At 34.8% G+C, this 25,257-nt stretch overlaps 2 protein-coding genes across 3 annotated transcripts in view; both read right to left on the reverse strand.

The window, feature by feature from the left end:
- Positions 1-2,155: 2,155 nt before the first annotated feature.
- Positions 2,156-4,898, reverse strand: LOC129800988 (uncharacterized). The gene is made up of 4 exons (XM_055845737.1): positions 4,760-4,898; positions 4,537-4,689; positions 4,085-4,473; positions 2,156-2,763 (listed from the first exon to the last, which is right to left on the reverse strand). The coding sequence occupies exons 1-4, from the start codon at positions 4,896-4,898 to the stop codon at positions 2,254-2,256; spliced, it is 1,191 nt and encodes a 396-aa protein (XP_055701712.1). The 3' UTR covers positions 2,156-2,253.
- A 6,486-nt stretch (positions 4,899-11,384) lies between these two features.
- Positions 11,385-25,257, reverse strand: part of LOC129801641 (FH1/FH2 domain-containing protein 3) — an 85,913-nt gene continuing 72,040 nt past the window's right edge. Inside the window, exons 16-21 of one of the 2 annotated variants that reach the window (XM_055846883.1) lie at positions 23,574-24,256; positions 16,700-17,194; positions 16,073-16,632; positions 13,737-13,975; positions 13,548-13,638; positions 13,194-13,326 (exon numbers count right to left, since the gene is read on the reverse strand). In XM_055846883.1, the coding sequence (XP_055702858.1) occupies positions 13,574-13,638; positions 13,737-13,975; positions 16,073-16,632; positions 16,700-17,194; positions 23,574-24,256 (2,042 nt within the window). In that variant the 3' untranslated portion in view covers positions 13,194-13,326; positions 13,548-13,573. Of the gene's footprint in view, positions 13,327-13,547; positions 13,639-13,736; positions 13,976-16,072; positions 16,633-16,699; positions 17,195-23,573; positions 24,257-25,257 lie in introns of both variants that reach the window. The other variant, XM_055846882.1, reaches the window with a different exon arrangement.

The raw sequence follows: 25,257 nt of genomic DNA on the forward strand, positions 1-25,257 counted from the left end.
TAAATTATATTACCTAGGGAGAGGTGGGGTTACTTTGAGCTGTGAGGCTAGATTGTTATACGACTTTTCCGCCTATTTCTAAATGAAGCTGGTCCTTACAATTATTTTATTTAGATCCACATTTATTTTGTCTATTCGAATTACATCATATTGAAACCCAGTTTTCTTTAAAAATATGCGAAAAAATCGTATAACAATGTAGCCCCACAGTTCAAAGTAGCCCCACCTCCTCCTACTCCTGAGATATTTTGGGCAAAGTTTTGAGTGATTGATGATAAATCGGTTGTGAACCGATAAGTAATTTTCGTTTTTGCAAGGCCCTAGCTCCGCTTCTAATTTTCAGAATTTGGTCGTTGGGGCGGGCGTTTAAAAAAAATTCGTGAAATGCCACATCTACTTCTAACCCTTCTGATATTGAAAAAACGTGAAATCATTTTTAGGCACGGCATTATTAAAAAGAAAACTTTCAAATGGTTAAAGTTCTTTTCAAAGGCACTAGGGATGCTCTGCTTAAAATCGAGTTCAAACAAAAATAAATTAGGGTAAGTGTGCCAAATTTCGGCATAGTTCCATGCAAGCGCCGAAGTCTCAAGTTTGAAATGTAATATTTTTAATACACATTGATTTTTTATTCCTTCTTCTTAAGGAGTGTTGCTTGGAACCTTGTAAACAGTTTACCGTCTTTATTTGCTCTAAAATCATTCTTAATACATTTAAAAATAAATAAAAATGTTGGCATAGCTTTGGTGCCTTATTTCGGCCACCTTCATTCTCATAAATTTTTGCCTTTCGGGAATTCTCCCAAAGCCTTTTTCACGTCATCTCGTTTATCGAAGAAATATTTTTTGTTATTTTTTGCATTGTATAATCTTTAGAGTATGTAAAAACTAAAAATTCATGGAAATTTGAGGAACATAAAAGGTGGCCGGAATTGCAAGCTGGCAGGAATTTGACACACTTTCCCTACATTATCTCAACTACGAGCAACCGCTTGAGATCAAATTCTTCGACAAAATTAAAGAGAATATTCTTGTCTACATTTCACTCATGTATTACTTCTCTGTGAGTACAACCAAATTCTAGATATAATATTTTGGTTTGAATACAGAATTTGGGGAATTGCCAATAATGACGAAAACCGAAAAGCCCTTAATAAAAATGAAATGAAATACAGAATTTTTATTTATTTCACGAATTTGACTCAACATTACCGCATATAATGTCTTCAAACTCCCAAATTCGGATCTAAATCGAATTTTCGTGCATGCTGAATTGATTCATTTTAAAAATCTTATCGACAACAAGCTGATCTAAGCATTATCACTAGCTCTAATTGATTAATCAATGTCATCCGAATGGTTAATGAGCTATTTTATGGATTTAATGTCATTTTTATATGCCTTACTACAATACGTTATTCATCCTAGTCATTGTAATGCAATGATAATTGTTTGAGTAATGGAGCAATAATGTGAGTTGTAAAAATTTGATGCTCGGTCAAGCATGAAGTATTTCATTGCTCAGAGTCAAAGTGAGATTGTAATAATCTTTTAATTTTGATACTGCTAAGGATCGTTTTTCAATAGAATTTCGAAATTTTAAATTTTGACAAAGATCTCTCAGGTATTTACTTAATAGTTTTTTTTTTGGTTTTTTAAAATAATTTTTAAAAGAAGAGATTTATCAAACAGGTGTACAGATACACATGACTAAATGAACGATGGATTAACTTATTTATTTCCTAACTTTCTTTTAATAAATTTATAATTTTCCGTCTGTTATATTGTAAAACTCATTAATTACGATTTTTGAGTAATTTTTAAAAGTAGTTCAGAAGATGATTTTTGTACAATTAATTAGAGAATCCTCACGACTGTCATGACTTCGTTCAAATGCTTGGGGGTACAAATTTAATCGCTGCAACATCTGCAACTGTAGATAAACTCAATTGTAATAAACTATTTGCCAATCTGAAATTTATCATTTCCAAAATAAAATTTTGTATAAAAAGTGACCTCGGGGCAAGTCATTAACTCTTGAATAAAATTTTTGATAAAGCTTTTTCATGGTAATTGGACAATTAGTGGTTTTATTTTCACTTACAAAAATAGACTCTGGTAGAAAACGCAAAAGCTTCAAAATGAAAATCATTCGATTTAGCGAAAGCATTATATTTGCGATGGTAATTCCACTCAAAACAAATCTGAAACAATAAATACAAATTGAACAACTAATATAAAATTCTTTAATAATTCAACCATTGGTGCAAGGCTGCTGCACAAAATCCAAACAAAAACCACGATTGTCTACATCTTGAGGAGCCTCTGTGGCGTCCGTGTGGAAGGCTAATCGGAATGGACGAACAGTTGAAGTTACAGTCCTTTCGACGTTGTTAACTTCAGCATTGAAAGTTCCTCCGCAGATACGATCCTCACAAGTAGATGAGACAGGTAATCGATCAGCAACTCTAGCACAGCCTATCATTAGCCAGTCATTAGGACATGAATTGGGAATATTCTGAGTTCCACTGCCCACCATTGCTGGTACTATGGTATTTGAATTTCCTGTCAGAGTGAAGGACCTCGAGCGGTTGTTAGCGGTGTCAGGACAGGCAGAGTACTGAATACCGCAGAAATTTCTCTCACTTCGAATGCAGATACTATAGTCTTGGTTAGATAGTTGCCGACCATTAATGGGTTCAAAGTTGAAACTTCTAACTCGTCCATTGACGCCAGTATGATACTGAAGGCATCCTTGATCAGCCTAAAATTCAGAAATGAAACGTAAAACGTTGAAGTGCACAGTGGAATTAGTTAAGGTCGTGTAGCAAGTTAAGTAAAACATATGGCCTCAAATAGCATCAGTTGCTAGAGCCCTTGTTTAGTTAACGTGTATAGTCTCCAGTTCGATCCTGGGTGGAGGCAGGAGTTTTTCCTATCTCCACTGAAAAAAAAATGGATGATTTAAGTGTCACTTGCTCTGATTGACTATTCTCTGAACATAACTTCATTAATTGATATTGAAAAAAAGTTCGCAAAATTATCACAAAACGTAGAACGTTTCTATAGAATGCAGACATATAATACTTAACTTTCCGAATAAGCTCCGCCCAAAACTAAATTTATGTCTTTTTGAGAAGTTATAACAAGGAAAATTTGGTTATTAAATTTTAATGTCTGTTACTCTTTCAAAGGAACTCATTCTAGGAATTTGTTACTCATTCTAGGAATAATCCACGCTCATAAATTTAACAGCAGGCGGTACCTCAAGGGTTACGAATTTGAAGAAAAATTAGCCACGCCTTTTATAAGACATATAAAATATTTAGCAAAGTCTCTCGGATTGTATGCAAAGGGAAAATTACAGGGAGTGAATAAGTAAGAATATCGAGTAAATAGTGGATGGAAGATCGGCTGATCGACTGATCAGCTCCGATCATTAAATCTGATCGGATGATCGACACCGATGAGCCTTCTTGATCGACTGATGGCGTCGATCAGTGTCTATTATCGGCTGAAGCACTCAAAGCGAATCATTTCTGACACACTTTTCCTGTGAAAATTGAGTAGTAGGCAAAAGAAAATACATTGTACTGCTACGCCCTTTTGGACTCCAACCCATTTGTATGTTTTCTAATCACTAAAATTGCTCTAGTTTTTTTTTTATTTTGTGACCTGAAATATTCTGAGAATTACGAGACAAAGACATTTTACTTTATCAGAATTGCCACGCCCATTTATGTAAAGATTTTATATTCCAATAATTTTGTTTTATTCTTATCAAGCGTCCCGGTAAATTGTTGGAATTGCTGATAAATGCAAATGGTTTGAAAACTACTGCATGAAATTTATAATTTTTTTGTTTTTCATTCAGGTTTTGTTAGGGGAGTGGCCTAATATCTAGTCAGGGAGACTATCCTAACGTTGCTGCAATTGATGTTTTTTTTTAATTATTATTTTTAACCTTGCTGCGATTTTTCTTCTCCAAGCATAAAAAAGTCAAAAATAAGTTAGAATTATATTATTTAACGACTTAAATGGGCGTGGCTTAATTTATTTTTACTCTCAATATCGGCCGAACTCACCTTTGAAATACTTGAACAAGGAATCTGTGTAACCCTGATTCTCCAGGCTCTTCCATAATTATTTCCACTTGTTATAACCGTAAGTATAATTGGATTGCTTACACCCATTCCAGCATCAATGTACATATGATCACCTATCGCAGTTCCACAAATAGTAGGAGCTGGACTTCCTCCAGAAACAAGGAACTGATCCGAATTGCAAACGTGGTTTACAGTCTCAGGACCCATCAGAGAAAAATGATCAAAGTCCAGACGAATCTGACAAATATCCAAATGGAGTTTGTAGATTGTTAGTTGACAACTTCCTGTTCCATCGTAAGTGTCTGGATGGTTGGGATTTACAAAATACGTTCCATTCTCCTTTATAACACCACCGCAGCTTGCCACAACTTAAATATTATGGATTGGATTTAACTGATTTGAGGATTTTTTTTCTAAACAGATTTACTCACAGACACAGCACATTCCGTATCCCCCAGCACATGGAGCTGCTGGGATTCCACCTCGAAGTTGGCACTCATTGCCGGGAAAGCAAGTTCCTAGTTCACCAGAAGGAGCTACACACTGTCCCTGTCCCCATTGAACCACAGTGAATAGGGATAGCCCTGAAAGCATTTTAAATGCTTTATAAAATATTGAAAATCCAAAACACTTTTAACATTAAATATCCCATACATCTTGCATCTCTTGGTGAGACTTGTATGGGTCCAAATTGCCTGGATTTTCCCCAAAATCCCATTTCTCCGTAGGTTGTTGGCACCAAAACACTTATAACTGCAATCACTAAACACAAATCCAGGTAGATCCTGGTCATTTTTCCAAGAGGAAGGCACTGTAATCGCGAGAAAGGTGTCGAATAGCGAATGAGGTGGATGGATGAGTTGAAGAGTAATTTTATATGGCGGGCATATATAGCTTCCGTGCAAGCTTCCGTAGCGACAAACAATGAACAATGCGTAGAGAACTGCAGATCACACTATGGGTGGTACGTGAAAAAAGACTCAATTTAACGCACTCGCGCATTCGTCAGGTGCAACTTATTCACTCAAATTCTCACTCAACGAGACGGGTTCGAGTAAAACAGAACAATTAGATGAATACCAGAATTGAACTAGGGAAATTTGGTAAAATTTTTCTTACAAAAAAAATCATAAGAACTTACCGTATACATTGGACAGTTTTACAAATTAGAAACCAACACATAAATTAACACACTTAAACTTTACGATAAATCTTAAACACTATATCCATTGCGTCCCTGTACTAACTCTTTAATTGCGTGATTTCCACAAATATTTGTCTTTTGTTAAATCATACGCCTACTTGACACTTTCCCTACAACATTTTCCCTGCGGATACTTTTGTACTTTTTTTTTATTTTTCTGCTGTTGCGAAACTTGAAGATGATAAAGGTAGTCACTTTTCGATTTTTTATTTTTGTCAGACTGCGTGATTCGTATGAAAATCGTATGAATTCCATAGAGGAATGAAATAACGATTAAATCAAATAGGACTTTTCAAGATCATTTTTAATGGTTCCAGCACAACTTTTAGATCAGGAAAATTTCACAAAGTCCAAATTCATATCTCTTTCTTTCTTAAAAACTTTGCATATGTCTATCCAACTCTTTCACACTCTTCTTCTTATTTTGAACATCACATCAAATTAAATTTAGTTTAATCTAATTTCGAGACCGAAAGAGTGGGATAGACTTATGCAAATATTCTGAGAAAGAAAAGGATGCGAATTTCGATTTCATGAAATTATACCGAGCTAAAAGGTGTGCCGGAGGCATAAAGAACTAAATTACCATTCATATACAGTGCCGGACAAAATTGTACCAATGTTTCATAATTCTCTAAGCACTTAATATCTCAAGATCTAATTTACATTTTGACTGCAACTTTTTTTTCTGTGAGAGCTTTATTTTAAAGCTACAAATTGTACCTTTTTAGGATTTATTAGGAAAGGGACTAATATTTTTGTAGAGCCTTTTAAAGAAAGGATGCATTGGTACAATTTTGTTACTTGTACCCAAACCATGGGGGAGATATTAGTCGATAAATCGTGTACACCACTTCAAGCACTTCTTTAATTTGTATGAAAAAACGTCAAAGACTTCCTCACTTCAGATTCTCAGATTCACATTCTAATGTGAATTTTCTTCAACAGCTGGATTATTATTTTTGACAGTATTGAATATCGCAATTGCACTTTAATTTAACTGAAAATAGAATCTCAATTTTAATAGTTCCTTTCGGATGATTGATCCGAGTTGGATCATGTGGAATCGCGAGGTGTTGTGCAGGAGGCCTTGTCTATTAAAGGGACGTAAGTGGCCATTTAAGATAAGAAGTGATGGACTTGCACGGAAAAGCATTTTAGGCGATGATTTAATTACAATTCAATTCAATTTATTTAGAAGAAAATAGGACAGTATGTCCTCTATACAAAATCTCTCTATATTTAGATCATGTTCTTTCTCTTAGAATGATTAAAAGGTATTTTAGTAAATTTCGAAATAGTGATTTACCCTTCGAAAGATCAACGCCATTTTAAACGGCCTCTAACATTGATAACGATATTGTGAGTATCTTAATAGAAGAAAATTTCTGCATATTTGAAAAGATTGTTAAGATGTTGGAAAACAATAATTCGACTATATTTCGTTATTTTCAAAATATTGGATACGTTTCCAAGATCGACACCGAGTTCCAGATTTTTTTTGGACTGAAATGCTTAAGGTAAACCGAATAAATGTGGCCATTTTTCGCTTCCTTTGTTACGGCAAATAGTGTTTTTGGATCGATTGGAAACAACTGATGGAAAATTGATCCAATGAAACAGCATACAGTCGAAAAGGTCCTGTAAAACACAGTCAAACCTATTGGAAAAACTGATCTTCATCTCACGATGTTGCAAATTTAATGAGATTTCAGGGAAATTGTTAAATTTAGGCTAGCTAAACTCGATGAAATAATCATAGAAGACAAGAACTGTAAGCATTTTTTTTTTAGTTTTGATGAGTCTTTTTTAAGAAAAGTCAGTTTTTGGCCAAAAGAAAAAAACCATAATTTTCGAAGGCAATAACGTGAAATTGTGTGTCTCATCACAGATGTTGTCAAAGTACCAAAGGGGTTGTATAATGGGAAATTTTTCAGCACAATCTCCATTAATTTAGCCTTCCGATTAGCATTTCTTCCAATTTCTATTGAATAATTATAGGTACAAAAAATATAGCCTTCCCAAAACCTGTCAAAAACTACCTTTCGAACTATCTTCAAGAAAAACGGGTCTTTTCCTTAAAAAATTAGAATTGATATATCTTTGGAGGACAAGTGTTAGATTAGGATCAATTGAGACTATACTCTTGATTATATTAATTATATTTTTGAAAAAATTAACTGTTGAAATTTGACTTGGGTGGCCTACGAACTTATGCAATCATCGAATTGTTATTTCTGATAGTTTCCAGTAGCTAAACCAGCTAAACCATCCGAAAGAATCGATTACTAATACACTATTTCAACTGTAATTGTAATTTGAAATTTAAATATTTGTAAGGCATTCAATTAGGTTTCTTCCATTGGAACAGTGGGCATATTAGTCGAATGATATTTGAATTTTTTAACGATAATTTTGACGAGGAATTTAATATAATTGCAATAAAAAAACAACATTAATTTAACCCTCAGGACAATCTTTAATTGCGCTATATTCTTACAAGTACTTTTTCTACTGTAATTAGATGAAAAGTGCATAAATCACTTCATTTTTTAGACTTCCACTACCTCAGTACTTCCACCTCACTGTACACCACGTCCAATCCAATTTCTCCCCCTTGACCCGAACGATACTTTTTGGCCACCCCAATCACCCGATTGCAACCCCATTGAAATTTTCTGGGATTTTCTCTACCAGAAAGTTTGAGAGAAGGCGCCAACATCAGTTCCAACCTTGGTGGAAGCACTTCAGGATGCGTGGGCAGAGTTCCTTCAGACATTTTGGAGAAATTGATCAACAGGATGCCCCGAATCTGTGAGGCGCTTATCAAAGTTAAAGGAGGATTCTTCAAGGAGAACTGAATTTGATGATTTTATTCATGTTTTTTAAATAAAATAGTGAAGTTAAAGAAATGAAAATGATACAATAATAAGAAGTAATTTGAAAAATAATAAAAAAAATATATGAAAAGTAGAATTTGGGCTGGAAATTTTAATATTCAAAGAAGAAACCCCTTTCAGAACAGATCACATCGGAAACCGACCACAATCCATACCAAAAATATTCCCTCTGCATAATTTTCAGTTTTTCTAACTCTTAATAATATTTACTAATAGAATTTAGCTTAAATTAAATGATTATTAAAAGATTAGATCAATTTTGGAATGTGGGGCTACTTTTGCATTTTTGTCTAAAAAACTTATTTTTGAATGATCCCTCAAATTATACATTTTTTATCCCATGTATTTTCTCAAATTTTGTTTAAAACTGTTCTTAGGTTTATATATATATATATATATATATGAAAACGGGATATGGAAACTTCGTATTTTACATATCGTATTTTACATGTTCGTATTGCACATTTCGTATTACGGAAACTTCGTATTCTAGTACTTACATTTTTGTATTTTACCATTTCGTATTTCACATTTCGTCTTTCATAAATTTTGTACAAAAATTGAACAGGCGCTTCTGATAACTTTCCAAAGAACAGAAAATTTTCCTTTGCCCCAACAGGCGCTACTGATATCTTCCAAATACCCAGAAAATTTCCCTTAGTGTTTCGGATGAGGAACATTTTAGTTTTAAGTAATTTTGAATTACGATATTTTACATTCAAATATGCCAATTAAGAGTTTTTAAAACATTGTCGCGAACTTTTTCATATCAAAGTCCAGTTCGCGAATATTTGATTAATAAGCAAATTCCTTTAAATGGTACTTGAAGTTGGTGCAGAGGAATGCCACGAAGCTAAGCATTTCCTCCGCCACTGAGTCAGTTCCAGCTTGGTTCTTGTAGGGGAAAGTGCCCATGCTTGATACCATTGGAAGCTTCGTAATGACTAAATTTTTCCTATGTTTCTCGATAAACGTAACTCCGAAATATACTTTAAAAACTGGCGACTTTCCCATAGTTTTTAAAATATGGTTGCGATGAGCCATATATATATTGTAAAACATAGAAAATTTAGTCATTACGAAGCTTCCAATGGTATCAAGCATGGGCACTTTCCCCTACTAATCAGTACAATTTTAAATAAAAATGTATTTATTAGAAGGGCAAATTTGTGTGTAACTTATTTGAGCCCCTACAACCCTATAACGAGTCATTTCACAAAACATGCAAAATTAGCCTCACTTTGACAATGACTATCAAAGAAACTAGGATATTAAATGAGTCTGTACTTTTACTATCCTATTCTCCATACTCTCAAATATATCTTATATCATTTTGGGAAAGTTCCAACTAATAGTTTTCTAGTTATAAACGATTAAAGATTGTTAACTTCCCAATTAATTTAGGTCATTATGCTCAGTTCGTTCACATCTTAATCAGGAGTTTCGGTCAGCAAAATAAAGAATGACGCATTGAGGGCTCACAAAGTCCATACTAGCAATTAAATGGGGTAAAAATAATTTTGTATAAATAGTCTAAGAAATTTTTCAATAAATCAGATTTGCACAGAGAACCGAGGACTTCTCATTCCAGCAGCAATAAGTAAGTTGCCTTTATTCTATATTTTTGCGAATTTCCTTGGCCTTAGTTTCAAAGACACATCTAGTGCCTTTCCACTTCTGCGGCCAAGAACTCTGGCTAGATTCAGCGGCATTAAATTGCAAATATTCAGCAGTCAGAAGAGGCTTCCGCTTCCTACCACTACGGCTTTAAATAGTCTTACTTGAGTGGCAGCTTGGACTTTGAGGATTTGAAGAAATCTTTCCCCTGAGGCATTCGTGCCCGGTGCAGAGACTAATGCCGGCATCAGACTGGAGGTTTAACCCAGTTCCCAAAGGTCTCAAAAATCTAAATAACAAGCAATTTTATTGACTTTTCAAAATCTAATGTATCATTTGCTCTTAATACCCAATTCTAAACAACAATTTTCTAAAACATCGTGCCTGATAAGGAATTAGAGGAGTAAAGCCAGATGGCTAAGCCTTACGTCTGAAGCCCGTATAAGTCTCTGTCTTTACGCTCTGGAGGCATCAGATTAATCTGGTCAAGGGAATTTCTTGGCGAGATCTAAGAAATTCTCTGGCTCCTTTAGCCTTTGAAGCCAACACTTAACCTCAACAGGCGATACAGATAACTTTCCAAATCACAGAAAATTTCCCTTAGCCTCAATAAGCGCTACTGATAACTTCAGGCAATACTGATAATTACAGCTTGAAGTACGACTTTAAACTCAGACCCGAAACGCATAGCGCCCTTGACCCCATAAAACTACAATTCTATTATTTTATTGGTTGATATACTTGTGTGAAATATATGGTAGACGAAATGTTCAATTTTTGTACAAAATGTGTGGAAGACGAAATGTTAAATACGAAATGGTAAAATACAAAATGTACTAGAATACGAAGTTTCCGCAATACGAAATGTGCAATACGAACATGTAAAATACGAAATGCAAAATACGAAGTTTCCACAAACCATGAAAACTATTTCAGTCAATAGAACTGGCTAATACAGCGGTTTCCCGGTCCAAACCAGGTGTATTTAAACTTACGAAGGGTGTATTTAATGTTTTGAACGGTACTGTACATCTTAGATATTTTGATTTAAATAAAAAGTATCCAATTTTTCAGAAATTTGATTACAAATTGCTGTCTCATCTTTAGTTCCAAATCGAATTTGCATGCAATCCTAGTTTTTCTCACGTTAAGAATCTCACCTACAATAAACAAATCTAGGTTTATCTTTGAATTTTTAAAGGAATTTTATTTTTCTCCAACAGAAGACCATAAACCTACATATCTCTTTTATTCTAATCAGAAATATGCTTTAATTAAGTTAGTCAATATTGATATTTTCTGTAAAGAAAACATTCCAAAAACAGAGATCAAAATTTAATTTTTTTTATTATTCTTTACTCGAATTCCTTAAGAGGTTTATGCATGAAAGCTATCTATGGGAAAAATTTCAAGCCTTTGGCAGCCTCAGTCTCTTTACTTACCATAAACTAATTTAGATTAATGTTTCTCTTGTAAACTCCGGAAATCTAGTTTCTGCCTGCAGCGAAAATGAAGACTCATCACTCGCACTTCACTCATAAATTGCAAAATAAAACAGTTTTATAACTTTTTAATAGTTTTTATTCTGTCTCCTTTATACATCTGTGAGAAAAATGGGTCATTTTGAAATTGATTAAGAAAAACTAAAAAGAGTAATTTCCATTGAGTTTTTTTCAATGAAAAAAAAAAACATAATGAGACATTTTCTACTTGAAACAATTGCCAGTTTCACTTAAAAAGTGCATTTTGTTCTATTAATTTCTTTCTTCAATATCACAACTTTTGGTGCTTTCTAGCTCCAATTTTTTTGTTTCTACTAATCGCGAGTATTTTCTCTGTATTTTGTTATTTTTAGCTGAGATTCTTTACAATCTCAACTTTTATGGTCACAGGTGAAATGCGATCTCGTCAGATCGGGCCCAAATTTTGGATTTACGCGTTTTGATACTCATAGATCACGAATATCATATGCGCTAAAAATAGATTTTCGTGGACATCCCGTTCGTCCCGTCCTGCCTCGTCCCATTCCGTCCGGAGTACAAACGCTTCCGCCATTTTGGAATACCCCTAAATTTTGTTTTTTTTTTTTTAATAACTCATCCCCTATAGCATCGATCGATCTCAAATTTTAGTATGTTATAGCTAGGCCTAAGAGCTTTCTATCAGTACCAAACTTAAAGTATCCCGACCCCCCTGACCCGAGCTAGAAGGGGTTAAATATTCATTTTTCAAATGGAAATATCTCCGGTTCTAATTATCTGAATTCGAAAAAATTTGGTGTTTTGGAAAGCTCTCGTGGAGTACTACAACTTTCATGACACCCCAATTTTATCGGATTTAATCGAAGGTCCGATTAAGGGCAGAATCACACATTAACAATAAAATGCTCACCGCATTTCGTAAATTTACGCATTTTCATTGCAATTCTTACGCAAATTCTCGATTACCGTATTACCTTATCTCATACTCGGTGGCACTAGGTGAAAATAATATAAGAAAATTGAAAAAAATAAAACGAAAATTCGATAAACGGTGAGCAAAAAAAACTGTACGATTAATTTCTCTTACAGTTTTTGTTGCTCACCGTTTATCGCATTTTCGTTTTATTTCTTCAATTTTCTTATATTATTTGCACCTAGTGCCACCGAGTATGAGATAAGGTAATACGGTAATGGAAAATTTGCGTAAGAATTGCAATAAAAATGCGTAAATTAACGAAATACGGTGAGGCTACGGGGAGCATTTTAATGTCAATGTGATTCTGCCCTAAACGAAAAATCGATTTTCGAAAATTAATTTTCGAATATTTCGAAAACTAGACGATGCTTTTCCTTTAAATTTTAGTATGTTGTAGCTAAGGCCAAGACCTTTCCAACAGTGGGACGCACTCCTCCCTCGATGTTCCCTGACCCGAGCTATAATCAAAAATGTCTTGACCTGACTGCATTTTTGGTGTTTATGATACGATTTCGATGAAATTTTAGTATTTATTGTATCTGAGATGGAGATCTTTCTAACGATGGGTCCCATCCGTCTATACACCAACCCACTGTACCCCGAACCTTACTATATCTATATGGACCGGACCCTATCTCTAATGTTTATTCACCGATTTAAATGAACTTTTTTTTCTTCCGTTGGCCTTCTACACTCAAACAATTTAAAATAGAAAACGTTTGCTCGACGCAATTCTTTACCCCCAAAATTCAACTCACAATCGAATTTTCACACATTCCGAGTTGCAAGCACCCCGAGTTGCACGCATTTCGAGGTCACCTGTAAAGAATCTCAGCTACCATAAGCTTATCTGGGCTTATCACTGGTTTTTTTCTTTAATATTGAGATACAAGAGAAATAAGTTAGACAATTTATTATTTTCTTTGTTCTTTACGTCGTCATCGTGAATAATTTGGTATGTGTTTGCATCTAAATCCCTTGAATGTAAGTTGCAACGTGTTGCTTTTCCTCTTCCGTTAAGCCATTCTTCAGAGTCCTCCTTACTGTGAAAAAATATATATATTTAAAGTTATTCTTCGGAATACAAATTAATTAAAAGGAAACTCAAAACGGATTACCAAAAAAAATATCTAGAAAATACTTGTTTTTTTTAGAGAGATTTTAAGTTATTCTATAAATCGAGAGAAAACGTTAGTAAACCACCCTCTGGTTAGTCATAGAAAAAAAGGCTCAAGAATTCAAAGTCACAACAACACCAACTAACCCCAAATTGGGTGAAATGTGTTCAGATCAAAGTTCTGGGGAGGCTCCAGTGCGTTCAACAGTGAATCCTTCGCGCGTTCTTGATCTCTTCACTGAATTTCAATTGAAAGGCTGTTATTCCATCACCAAGGGCTGCCTTCAGGGCAATTTAAGGGGGAAATGGAGGGATTCTCCGCAACAGGAAACTTACAGGACTTTCGATCGGCGTGTCGAGTGCGTTTTCGTTCGCGTGGTGTCGACCTTGTGCCCGGTGCCTTCGTGGCCGTCTTCACCAGTGACTCGAGAATCTCGTCATCACCATCCGTAAACTGCTCGTCCCTGTTGATCGTCTTAGGCGAATGGAGATTTTCCGGACGACGTCTACGCCAAGTGAAGGGATTTCCCGGGTCTGGAGTGTCCACTGTGGTCATCGGAGAGCCCAAAAGTTGTCTGAAAAATCCAAAATTGCCAATTTGGTTTACTTTAAACCAATAATTTACACTGATTTTTTTTTTATGTGGAAGTAATATTTATTGTCTTGAGTAAGCTCCGCCTATTGAGAATTTAGGCCACACCCATTCCATGAGTTATGAATAACTGAAGTTAATATCGAATTTTAGATATTAAATAGACGTATGGTACATACAAGTAATCACTTCCATAATTCCAGTTAGAAGAGAAAATTAAACAGACCTGGCCTGGAAGATTAGACCACGCCTCTTTAATTCCTTCTTTATTGCAGGACAAAAAAATATGAAAAATGTACTTGGTTATGGGAAATTCCGTGATTAGGGAAAATATTTTGTTTTTTCAGTGTCAGGCAAATGGTATATTTTAATAATGTCCTGCTAATTTGGAAAACACGCCTCTTTGTTGAATCCGGGTCCCGGTCAAAATCTCGAAAGCCAAAACCGAAAATTTTTAAAAGTGTCATAGATTACTGAAACGGTTGCGCGAGTGCTTTTTGGAGGCAAGTGGAAATTTTCAGTTTTGAGAAATTATCCTCCGTATAATTTCGTCTCTAATCAGGATTTTGAGATTTTGGTTTTCGAGATTATGTCTCCGGATTTTGGCTTTTCGAGATTTTTGTGTTTGCGGATTATGACTTTCGGGATTTTGGTTTTTCAGTATTTTTTGACTTTCCGGTATTTTGGCTTTCCGGTATCTGGCTTTTCGGGATTTTGGCGTTTGGGATTATGGCTTATCGGAATTTTGGCTTTTCCGAATTTTAGCTTTTCGGAATTTTGGCACTCAGGGTTTTGTCTGTTAGAATTTTGGCTTTCGGAATTTTGGTATTCGAGATTTCGGCTCTTATTAATTTTGACTTTCTAGATTTAGACTTTCCGGGATTTTGACGTTCGGAATTTCAGCTTTTCGGGATTTTGGCTTTTTGGGATTTTAACTTTCCAGATTTTAGCTTTCGGGATTTTTACGTTTGGGATTCTATATTTTCGGAATTTTGGCTCTACGCATATTGGATTTTCTGGATTTTGGCTTCTCGGGATTTTTGTGTTTGCGGATTATTACTTTCGGGATTTTAGTTTTTCAGTATTTTTTGACTTTCCGGTATTTTGGCTTTTCGGGATATTGGCGTTGGGGATTATGGCTTATCGGAATTTTGGCTTTTTCGAATTTTAGCTTTTCGGAATTTTGGCATTCAGGGTTTTGTCTTTTAGAATTTTGGCTTTCGGAGTTTTGGTGTTCGAAATTTCTGCTCTTATTAATTTTGACTTTCTAGATTTAGACTTTCCGGGATTTTGACGTTCGGATTTTGGCGTTCAGATATTAGTTTTTCGGGATTTTGGCTTTTGGGATTTCGGATTTTGGCTTTCGCGATTTTAGATCCTCTAAATTTTGACTTTCTAGATTTTGGCGTTCGGAATTTAAGCTTTTCGGGATTTTGGCTTTCCGAATTTTGGCTTTTTGGGATTTTAACTTTCCAGATTTTAGCTTTCGGGATTTTGACGTTTAGGATTTTAGCTTTTCGGAATTTTGGCATTAGGGATGTTGGATTTTCTGGATTTTGGCTCCTCTGTATTTTGGCTTTTCGGGATTTTAGCTTTTGGGATTTCGGATTTTGGCTTTCGGGATTTTGGCTCCTGTAAATTTTGACTTTTCGAGATTTTTGCGTTCGGAATTTTAGTTTTTCAGTATATTGGCTTTTCGGGATTTGGCTGCCGGGATTTTGGCTTTCGAGATTTTGGTTTTTCGGGATTTTAGTGTTCAGAATATTAGTCTTTCGGAATTTTTGCTTTTAACTTTTAGCTTTTCGGGATTTTGGCTTTTGGGATTTCGGATTTTGGCTTTCGGGATTTTGGCTCCTGTAAATTTTGACTTTTCGAGGTTTTGGCGTTCAGAATTTTAGTTTTTCAGTATATTGGCTTTTCGGGATTTGGCTGCCGGGATTTTGGCTCCTCTGGATTTTGGTTTTTCGGGATTTTGGTTTTTCGGGATTTTGGCGTTCAGAATTTCAATTTTTCGGGATTTTGGCTTTTGGGATTTGGCAGTCGGGATTTTGTCCTTCGGGATTCAATAGAAAACACTAACCTTAATTCAGCATCTGCTCTATCTTCCTGTGTCTTAAACTTTCCCACATCTATGATCATCTTTCCTCGTGTTTTGTTTCTCTCTCTGTGATTGGCCTTCTTCTCAATTTGCTGTTGAACTCTCTCCCTTGTCGTTCGATATTCCAATGCAAACTCTGACACAATTCTGCAGAAGTCATTTGGCTTGGACTCAGCCACTCTGTGCTGTGGAATACCAAGCCACATCAAAAACTTCCTGTATCGATTGATAACTCTTCTATGGACAATATCCAGGATTATTATTCTTTCGGCACAATCTGCAAGGAAGTCTACGAGCTTTTGTTTCAGATGTGGCGGACAATCGTGTTTGGAAATGAGCTTTAGACGATCCCAAGAAGCTTTGCATTCTTGTTCTAAGTGCACAATGCTGTGTGCTAATTCGGCAAAATCAGCTTTAGATGCTCGGGTGATGGGACCAATCTCCGAGTAGAGATCTGTTGTGTCAGGAGAAGCTTCCATGACCATGTGACAGAGATGATGAAGAAGTGAGTGTTTATGCACAGTATCTTTGACTTCTGGAACCTATATTGAAAACAAAAAATTATCGGTAATCATCCGTTTGTAAGGATAAGCAAGAAAATTAATCTACCTTTGCGAGATACTCAATCTGAAAACCTTTAACTGGTTGACCATTTAAGAAGATTCCAACTTCCAAAAGTGTCGATAGGATGCACTTGAAGGTCTTATTGGCTTTTAGAAGTTCAAGACCTTGCTTGAGATCCATCAATGGCTCTGCAATTTCCTTCTCGCTAATCTCAAAGTCCAGCTTAAAGGCCCAAAGCTTAAGGCGAGCCGCAAGTTCAGAGATTGAAGACAGTGTCAGCAAAAATTGTTCTGCATTTCCCAATGGAAGTTCTGGATTAATCATCTGAGCCTCTTGAATTTTGCCCCTTTCCTCCTCCGTAGGCAGCATATTTAGCAGTTTATCTATACCTTCCCGGGTCACAACAGTTGCATCCATCTTCAGAATGGCTGCCTTTATTGCACGAGGCGGAGGAAGTTTAGTCATGGCAATGTTAATTGCATTTGATCTCTTGTGATCCAACACGATAATCTCTTTGTTCTTGTTCATCTCCTGCTGCTTCTGCAGAATTAACGTATAAGAAATACCCAAAAATCAAAACCAAATTCCCTTTTTATTTCAAAATGTTTTCTTTATAGCTTCAAAAGGAAGGATCCGATCCAAGGACTTGCAACAGAAATTACTCCACAATTCACGTGCATCTGGGATATATATGTATTTATAACAAAGTGCAGGGTGAGAATATTCGGAAAGACAGTGATGTGGAATCTACAGAGAACTACAAGATATACAATTCCCCACAGAAGAGTACTTCCAAGAAAAAAATACATAAAACCGATGAAAAGTTAGTAAGAGAATTATTACAAATGATGGGAGTGAGTGAATGAAAAGCATTTTTTTTAAACAACAAAAAATAAATAGAAAATAAAATACAGAGAATAAAACTCACCTCCTGCAATAATCAGAATAGAGTGTGATGGCCAAGAAAGCGTAAGTTTTTTTTTAATTATAAAATTTTTGATTTTTTTTGTATGGAAAATATTTGCAAAAAAGAACAAAATACAAAAATATTAATTAGTAAGAAAACAAAAATACAAAATAAGAAAAAGAGTATTATTCTAATGAAATGATGAATTCTAAATCTAGGAGAGACGTGATGGTGTAGGCTATGTGTCTTGATTTCTAGATAGGATCATCTAAAAGAGTATAATTATATAGCTATTCTATAAAAGAGGAAATATATCTATTAAAAGATTCTAAATCAAAATAAATACTATTTCAAGAAGAATATTGAAGTGATTGGCATATAATTTTTCCTCTAGAAGAAATTCTAAAATCATGCAGAATTTTAAAAGTGAAGTTAAATCAGTTCTTAATACTTTTAAAATTCACAAAAATTTCAAATTGATACAATAAAAATCTACTGAAGTGAAGGCATTTTTTTTAAATTTCCATGTAAAATTTAATTTAATGGGTTTTTAGACAATAAAAGTCCTATAATCAAGTAGTTTAACTCTTTTTACAGTTACCACATCTTAAGGTACATCTTAAGGCACATAGGAGAAAGTTTACATGATTCGTACGACCCCAAGCTTCGTAATTACTAAATTTCTGACTAAGGATAGAATCACATTGACAACAAAATGCTCTCCGTAGCCTCACCGTATTTCGTTAATTTACACATTTTTATTGCAATTCTTACGCAAATTTTCCATTACCGTATTACCTTATGTCATACTCGGTGGCACTAAGTGAAAATAATATAAGAAAATTGAAGAAATAAAACGAAAATTCGATAAACGGTGAACAAAAAAACTGTAAAAGAAATTAATCGTAGTTTTTATATCCCATCGTTTATCGCATTTTCGTTTTATTTTTTTAATATTATTTTCACCTAGTGCCACCGAATATAAGATAAGGTAATACGGTAATCGAGAATTTGCATAAGAATTGCAATGAAAATGCGTAAATTAACGAAATACGGTGAGCATTTTACTGTCAATGTGATTCTGCTCTAAATGAGACATCCCAATATATTAAAATATGGGTGCGATGAGTCACATTTATTCAGAAACATAAGAAAAATTATGATCCTTAGGATCGTACGAAGCTTGGGCACTTTCCCCAATATTATCTACTTAAATTAATAAAAACTTTATTATCGCGATAAATGTGTTTTTTCTTCTGTGATGTCCGCCTTGAAACGATCTAACCCAATAGACGGATTCTTAAACGTAATTGAAATTCTAAGTTCGTAAAGACAATTTCATTTTTTTTCAAACACAATTTTTTTTTTCAAAATTTATTTAACTATAATATAATATTCTATATTCACCTTTCAAACTGATTTTACAAAATATGAAGAATAACAATTACAGTAGACCCTCTTAAATTCGGACATTTGTGACCGAAATGTCACCCGAATTAGAGAGAAATTCGGGCGACAAACTTTTTGAAATGCAACTATTTTTTGTTCATTTACATACTCATAGTAATTTTACATACTCATATTTTATGGTAAATGTCATGAAAACCCCTTAACCCTTTAACGACGAGACAGTTTTCGCTGACCGTAAATCAGCAATAAAAATGAAACCGATAAACAAAACTTGTGAGTTACATCTAACCTTCGAAAAGCCAACAGAGTCTGATTTTGTGTATTTTTTGACTCAACGAGCGATAGGGACAAAAATAACTCAAAAATTTACGTAATTTTTCTGACGATATCAATGACAGATCATTTTCATTCTAAAGAAAAATATTATGTTTGAGTATTGTAGTTTCTTGTTCTAAAACGGTTTTGCGTTAAAAAAAAGTGGAAGTATAAAAAATAATTAAAATCAAATTTGAATATGAAGATTTAAAAATTCGCTATTTTTGAGCTTAAAAATTTACTATATAGCTAATAGCTGTAGACTTGCAAAAAATATCCTAGATTCATTAAACCTTCTACTTTATAATTACGTACAAACATAAGAAAAAAATAACTTTAGGTAGTCAGGAAAAATTATTTTCTTTATGGGACACCGGTGTTCCAATTGTCCTTAAAGGATTAAAATGCAAAATCCCATGATAACTAAAACAAACCATGGCAAAAGTTGAGCATATTTGCTTCACTAGAAAACTTAAAAAAAAATATCGATGAACTTTTTTAAATTTAACTGTTGCCCGAATTAAAAAGTAGTCCGATCTTAAAAGAGCCGAATTAGCGAGAGTCTACTGTAGGATTTGTTTATAAAATTCTTATTGATCGTGTTTTCTTACTTATGTCACAATAACGAAACATGTTCAAAGGTAAGACCTGCCCAAAAATGAATTTTAGTCACGCCCCTTTTAGAAGCAATAACCAATAAAAATTAAATATTCAATAAGAATAAATTATAACCTATCATGATTTCGTAAATTTCCAGGGTGCAAGATTGAAAAGATGGTAAGGGAGACTAAGGTAAAACTTGTCAAAACGCATATTTAATTCTTTCACGAGCTCTGAGAAAACTTAAACGTTTTATAATGAGCATATTCCTTATAGGAAATTTACTGCTCTACAACATTGCAGAAAACTATTTTCCTCTATCTCAAAAGAAATGTGATTTTCGAATCATTTTCTAAAAGTCGATTTTGTAGAGATACTCAAAACTGCTGGGGCAAATTTTGTCAGTCTTCGGATAATTTGTGACGTTTTACTCTCGCAAACGTTAAAAATATCAAATAGACATATTTTATAGGAAATTTATTCCTCTACAACTTTGTCGAAGATAATTTTTCTCTATCTTAACGAGAAATGTGCTTAAATTGAGCTAATCAGTATTGATATTTTCTGTAAGCCAAATATTCCAAAAATAGGGCTCAAAATTTTATTATTTTTTATTTTACATAATCCTTCCTCGAATCCCTTGAAACTCTCTTAGTTTAGGTTCATGAAGGCTATCTACAATAAAAATTTCAAGCCTCGGTCTCTTTTATTTTAGAAAATAGTGAATATTGAAATTTTCGTTTTGACAAATTTTGCCCCAGTCTCCCCTACCAAGGGAATTTTTAAGTAAAACTCTTTCACAACTTTAAACTGACATCGTCAGAAAGATATCGGTCAATCTTTTGCAGTCTACGATTTGATTTTGAAAAGAGAAATGCTCAATTAAGATTGAGTTTCTTAAGAGGCAGAGGATTGTTTAATTTAGCTGAGAATTCCTGACTGCTGGGTACTTAATTGTTACTGCTCGAACTCAAAGAGAGAGCAGTAATATGATCGACTTTTTTTCAACTTTTGGAGCTTAAACGGTAAAAGAAATCGTTTTCCGGTCTTCGATAACCCTTCGTAAGTGGACATAATCTCGAACGGTCTTTTTTTCTTTTTCCCCTATCCGCTCTCCATTCTCTAAAAACCATGTTTTTCCGATTTTTCTCAAAATTAGCCCAAATTTTATCGGATATGTTTTAGAGGTTCCAGATAAACATTTCGTCCAAACATAACTATGACTGGAAAATTCGCAATTTTCAATTATTAAAAGTCAAATGTCAACCACTTTGGAGGACCCATTTTCAACCGATTTGCTAAAATTTCGAGTTTTTGGAAAGGTATTGAAATTTCGAACCCGGCTGCATCGGTCTTCATCGGTAATGAATCGGTTAAGTACCAATTTTTGAATAATTTTTTTTCAGAAATTATCTTTTACTTGACCTTAAGTTTGTTCTCGAGCTAATAGTCAAACGGTAAGAGATATCGATTTCCGGTATCCGATGACCCCCCCTACATAAGTAGACATTATCTTGGACTTTCTTTTTTTTCACCTATCCTCTCTTCATGCTCTTTAAAGACATGTTTTTTCGGTTTTTTATCCGTTGAGGACGAGAAGGTCAAAAATTGAGGATCAGAAAAAAATTACTTTTTCTGACTTTTTTTAGAGCAAAATATGACTTTAGAAAGCCGTAGGAAAAATTTCATTTTTGGGTCACCGGTAAACCAATCATCCTTAAAGTGTTAAACAGTCTTTTAACGGCTTTCGATGCATTTTAAAATTAATAAAAATATAGACATAGCGTTGGGTAATACCCAACGCACAATAACATTTGTTTTGTAAACATGCTTTTGACATTTCAATGAGGGTGAATGGAATAGAGATCTAGTCATCTCCCTCTCTCTCATAGAACATTTTGAAAACATGTTTACAAACAAAAATTATTATGCGTTGGGCATAATATTTCGGTCACTTTGATTTTCATAGTTCCTTGCCCTTTCAGAATCCTTCCAAAGTCTTATTTCTTATTTTTTCGAAGCGATATTTTTTGGATAGTATAGTCTCTAGAATGAGCAAAAACTAACAATTCATCAAAACAAGTGGTCGAAATTACAAGCTGACCGAAATTTGGTACAATTTCCCCACAAACTGTACATTTGCCGTCAATTTAGGGGTACTGTAATGAAGCACTCCAGTGAATCATTAGTTGTTTAATATAATAAATCAAAAAATGCAAGAAACTTGGTCAATTTTTGTTTACCAGAAAATATTGCAGAAAGCTGCTAATTTTTTGACTTTATAAATAAGGGCATCCTTTAATACATTAGCATGAAACCTTTAACCCAAATTAGCTTCAACCCAAGGCCTAAATAGGGGCAGCAATATGGGGAGGTGATTCATGTGGAACGAATTTACATTATCCCTAATATTGAAAACTCTAAAATTTTAACTTAAATATGAATTAGAATTCTAGAAGAGAGCGTGATCAAAATTGTACATGGGCAGGATTTAGTTCTTTTTTTTAAATAAAATAAATAGGGTAAGTGTGCCAAATTTTGGCATAGTTGCATGCAAGCGTCAAAGTCTCAAGTTTGAAATTATTATTTTAAATACAAATTGATTTTTTTTATTCCTTCTTCTGAAAGAGTGTTGCTGGGAACATTATAAAGAGTTTACTGTTTTTATTTACTCTAAAATCATTCTTAATACATTTTAAAATGAATAAAGCTTTGGTGTCCTATTTCGGCCACCTTCATTCTCATAGTTTCTTGCCCTTAAGGAATTTTTACAATATCTTTTTCACGTCATCTCGTTTGTCGAAGATACATTTTTTGTTATTCTTTTGCATTGTATAATCTCTAGAGTACGTAAAATTTAAAAGTTCATGGAAATTCGAGAAACAAAAAAGGTGGCCGAAATTGCAAGCTGGCCGGAATTTGGCACACTTATTCTAATCAAAAAAAAATAATATTAACGACGATTTTTCTTTAAACTTCAAAATGCTCATATGTAGATATCGTACTACAAGAAGAGCAAAAACCTATCATTTCAAAGCTAAGACCCCGTTTGAATTTGATTCTGAATTTTTTCTGCCTATTTTTGAGAGTTCAGCTATCCATTACAAAATCAAATTTAAAGCCCAAGATCAAACAATTATATACAGAAGATTTTATGGCAGTATTATTTTATAAATTCGATAAGAACACAGTATTAAAAAAATGTATTTTAGAAACGTTCTTAATCTATATACCAGACGACACAGTCTTTTTCTTCGTTTTCCTCAGATTATTCAAACAAAACCCTCTAAATATGATTGACGACTTTGTCTACTGTTGCTGATACCTTGAATGGGCATACGCCGTACTGGAGCAAAAAAAGTGACTCCAAAAACATTCAATTATTCAGCAAGCAGACCAAAAAATGGCAGCAAAAAAAACTGTGATTATGCATGTGAGTAGGATGAGAGTCAAAATAATGGATGACGAAAGCTTTCTGTTAAATTCATCTAAAATCAAATGACAAAGAAAAATGAAAGAAAAAAAAAACGCATTAAGCTGCCAAATCGCATTAAAGCGCAAGAAGTAGTTTGAAAAGAGAACAAAAATCGCGGTTCTTGCGCATTGTTTTGACGCTATGACATGGAAATGTGGTTCTGCAAGAGAAAACGTCGAATGTGGGCGAAATAAAATTGATCGCACTTTTACCTTCGTCATGAGATCTTTAGCACGCGACTCAAAGAGGTGCTCCAGTTTGTCGGTGTCCACTTTTGTGGGTGGTAGTTCATCCCAGACCGTTCTGCCCACAATGGCCGGAATCATGTCCTCACGAACCTCCTTCCAGAACAACTTCACAGTCTTCTTGGTCTTTTTCACCCCAGGCACTGCATCACCATTGCATTTGGCCGGACCATTGAGGAACATTATTGGAGGTGGTACAAGGTTCGTCGGCGGCGGCAGAATTGGCGGTGGCATTCCAAGAGGCGGTGGCGGAGGAGGTATTGTCCCTCCGAGACCTCTGGGTGCCAATACATCCTTCTCATCCTCAGACCCAAGATCCGTAAAGTCCAGATCGCAGAGATTCAATGGTCTACTCATATTTCTTACCAACTCCTCCCAGTGCAACTCATTTTCGGACTTTTTGGGCTCCGGAGATTGCTTCTTGAAGTCCTGATCGACACTGGGAGACCGTGAAATGTCCCCACGACTCTTACTTTTCGCCAGACCCTCTTTGGCTTTCGAGATCAAACCTGACATATCACCAATTCGATTCTGAGGTTTCTCTTCCTGTGGACTTATTGGTAGATTGCTAAGTTTCTGTGTCAGATCCTTTACTGTATGATCACGCTTCAGTTGCAACAGGAGCTTCTTTTCATCATTCACGTCTGACTCTAAAGAAAAAAAAACAGTACAGCATAAACTACTGGTTTTTTTTCCAAAGACTTGAAGAAAGAGGTTTAGGCTTAGATAGTTTTCCAAATTATAAATGTTCTTTTTTTATTTTTCAAAAGCTACTCAATTTTCTCCATTTATTGTTGAAATTAAAAAGAAAATATTGGTAAATTTAATTAATGCAGTATTAGGTGAGATTCTTAACAATCTCACCTACTATAATTCTAACAAAATTTCATGTCGTCCGATCGACCTCAAACTTGGCCAAAATCCGTTTCGCCACTTCCTGATTCCGAATATATATGTGGCTAAGTTACGTTCCCGGCCGGCCGCTCTTTGGAGCTTAATAGCTCCTAAACTAAAAAAGATATCGACTTGCGGTTTTCGGCAAAGGTTATATCGGGTGAAAATTGCAACTTGGTGCATTGACCCCCCGCCCCCACCCCTCCCTCCTTCCGCCATTTTGAAGACCCCCCTTTTTTTGTTTTCTCAATAGCTCCGCCCCTATGGCATCGAGCGGGCTCAAATTTTAGTATGTTATAGCTGGGCCTTAGGGCTTTCCATCAATACCAAACTTAAGGTCCCCCGACCCCCCTGACCCGAGCTATAAGGGTCCAAAAAAAATTTCTTAAAATGGCCATAACTCCGGTTATAATTGTCAGAATTTAAAAAGTGAGGGCTTTTTGGAAAGCTCTCGTGAAATGCCACCTCCCCTTCTAACATCACAAGTTCATAAAACCACCGCTAGGGGCGCTATTATTAAAAAGAAAATTTTTAAATCTTATAAGTTAAATAACTCAAAAATTCCATTGTGCATCGGGCTGAAATTTTAGTATGTTGTAGCCGCTGATTATACCTATCAAACAAAAAAAACCTTAAGTCGATCCATAACCCCTGACCCGAGCTAAGGGGTCAAAGTTCGAACATTGACCGGCCTCTATCTCTGGTTCTAACTAACATAGCGACCTAAATTTTACCTTTTTGGTTTCGTCTCGATGAG

Source organism: Phlebotomus papatasi, chromosome 2 (assembly GCF_024763615.1).
Source record: "Phlebotomus papatasi isolate M1 chromosome 2, Ppap_2.1, whole genome shotgun sequence".
Lineage (NCBI taxonomy): Eukaryota > Metazoa > Arthropoda > Insecta > Diptera > Psychodidae > Phlebotomus > Phlebotomus papatasi.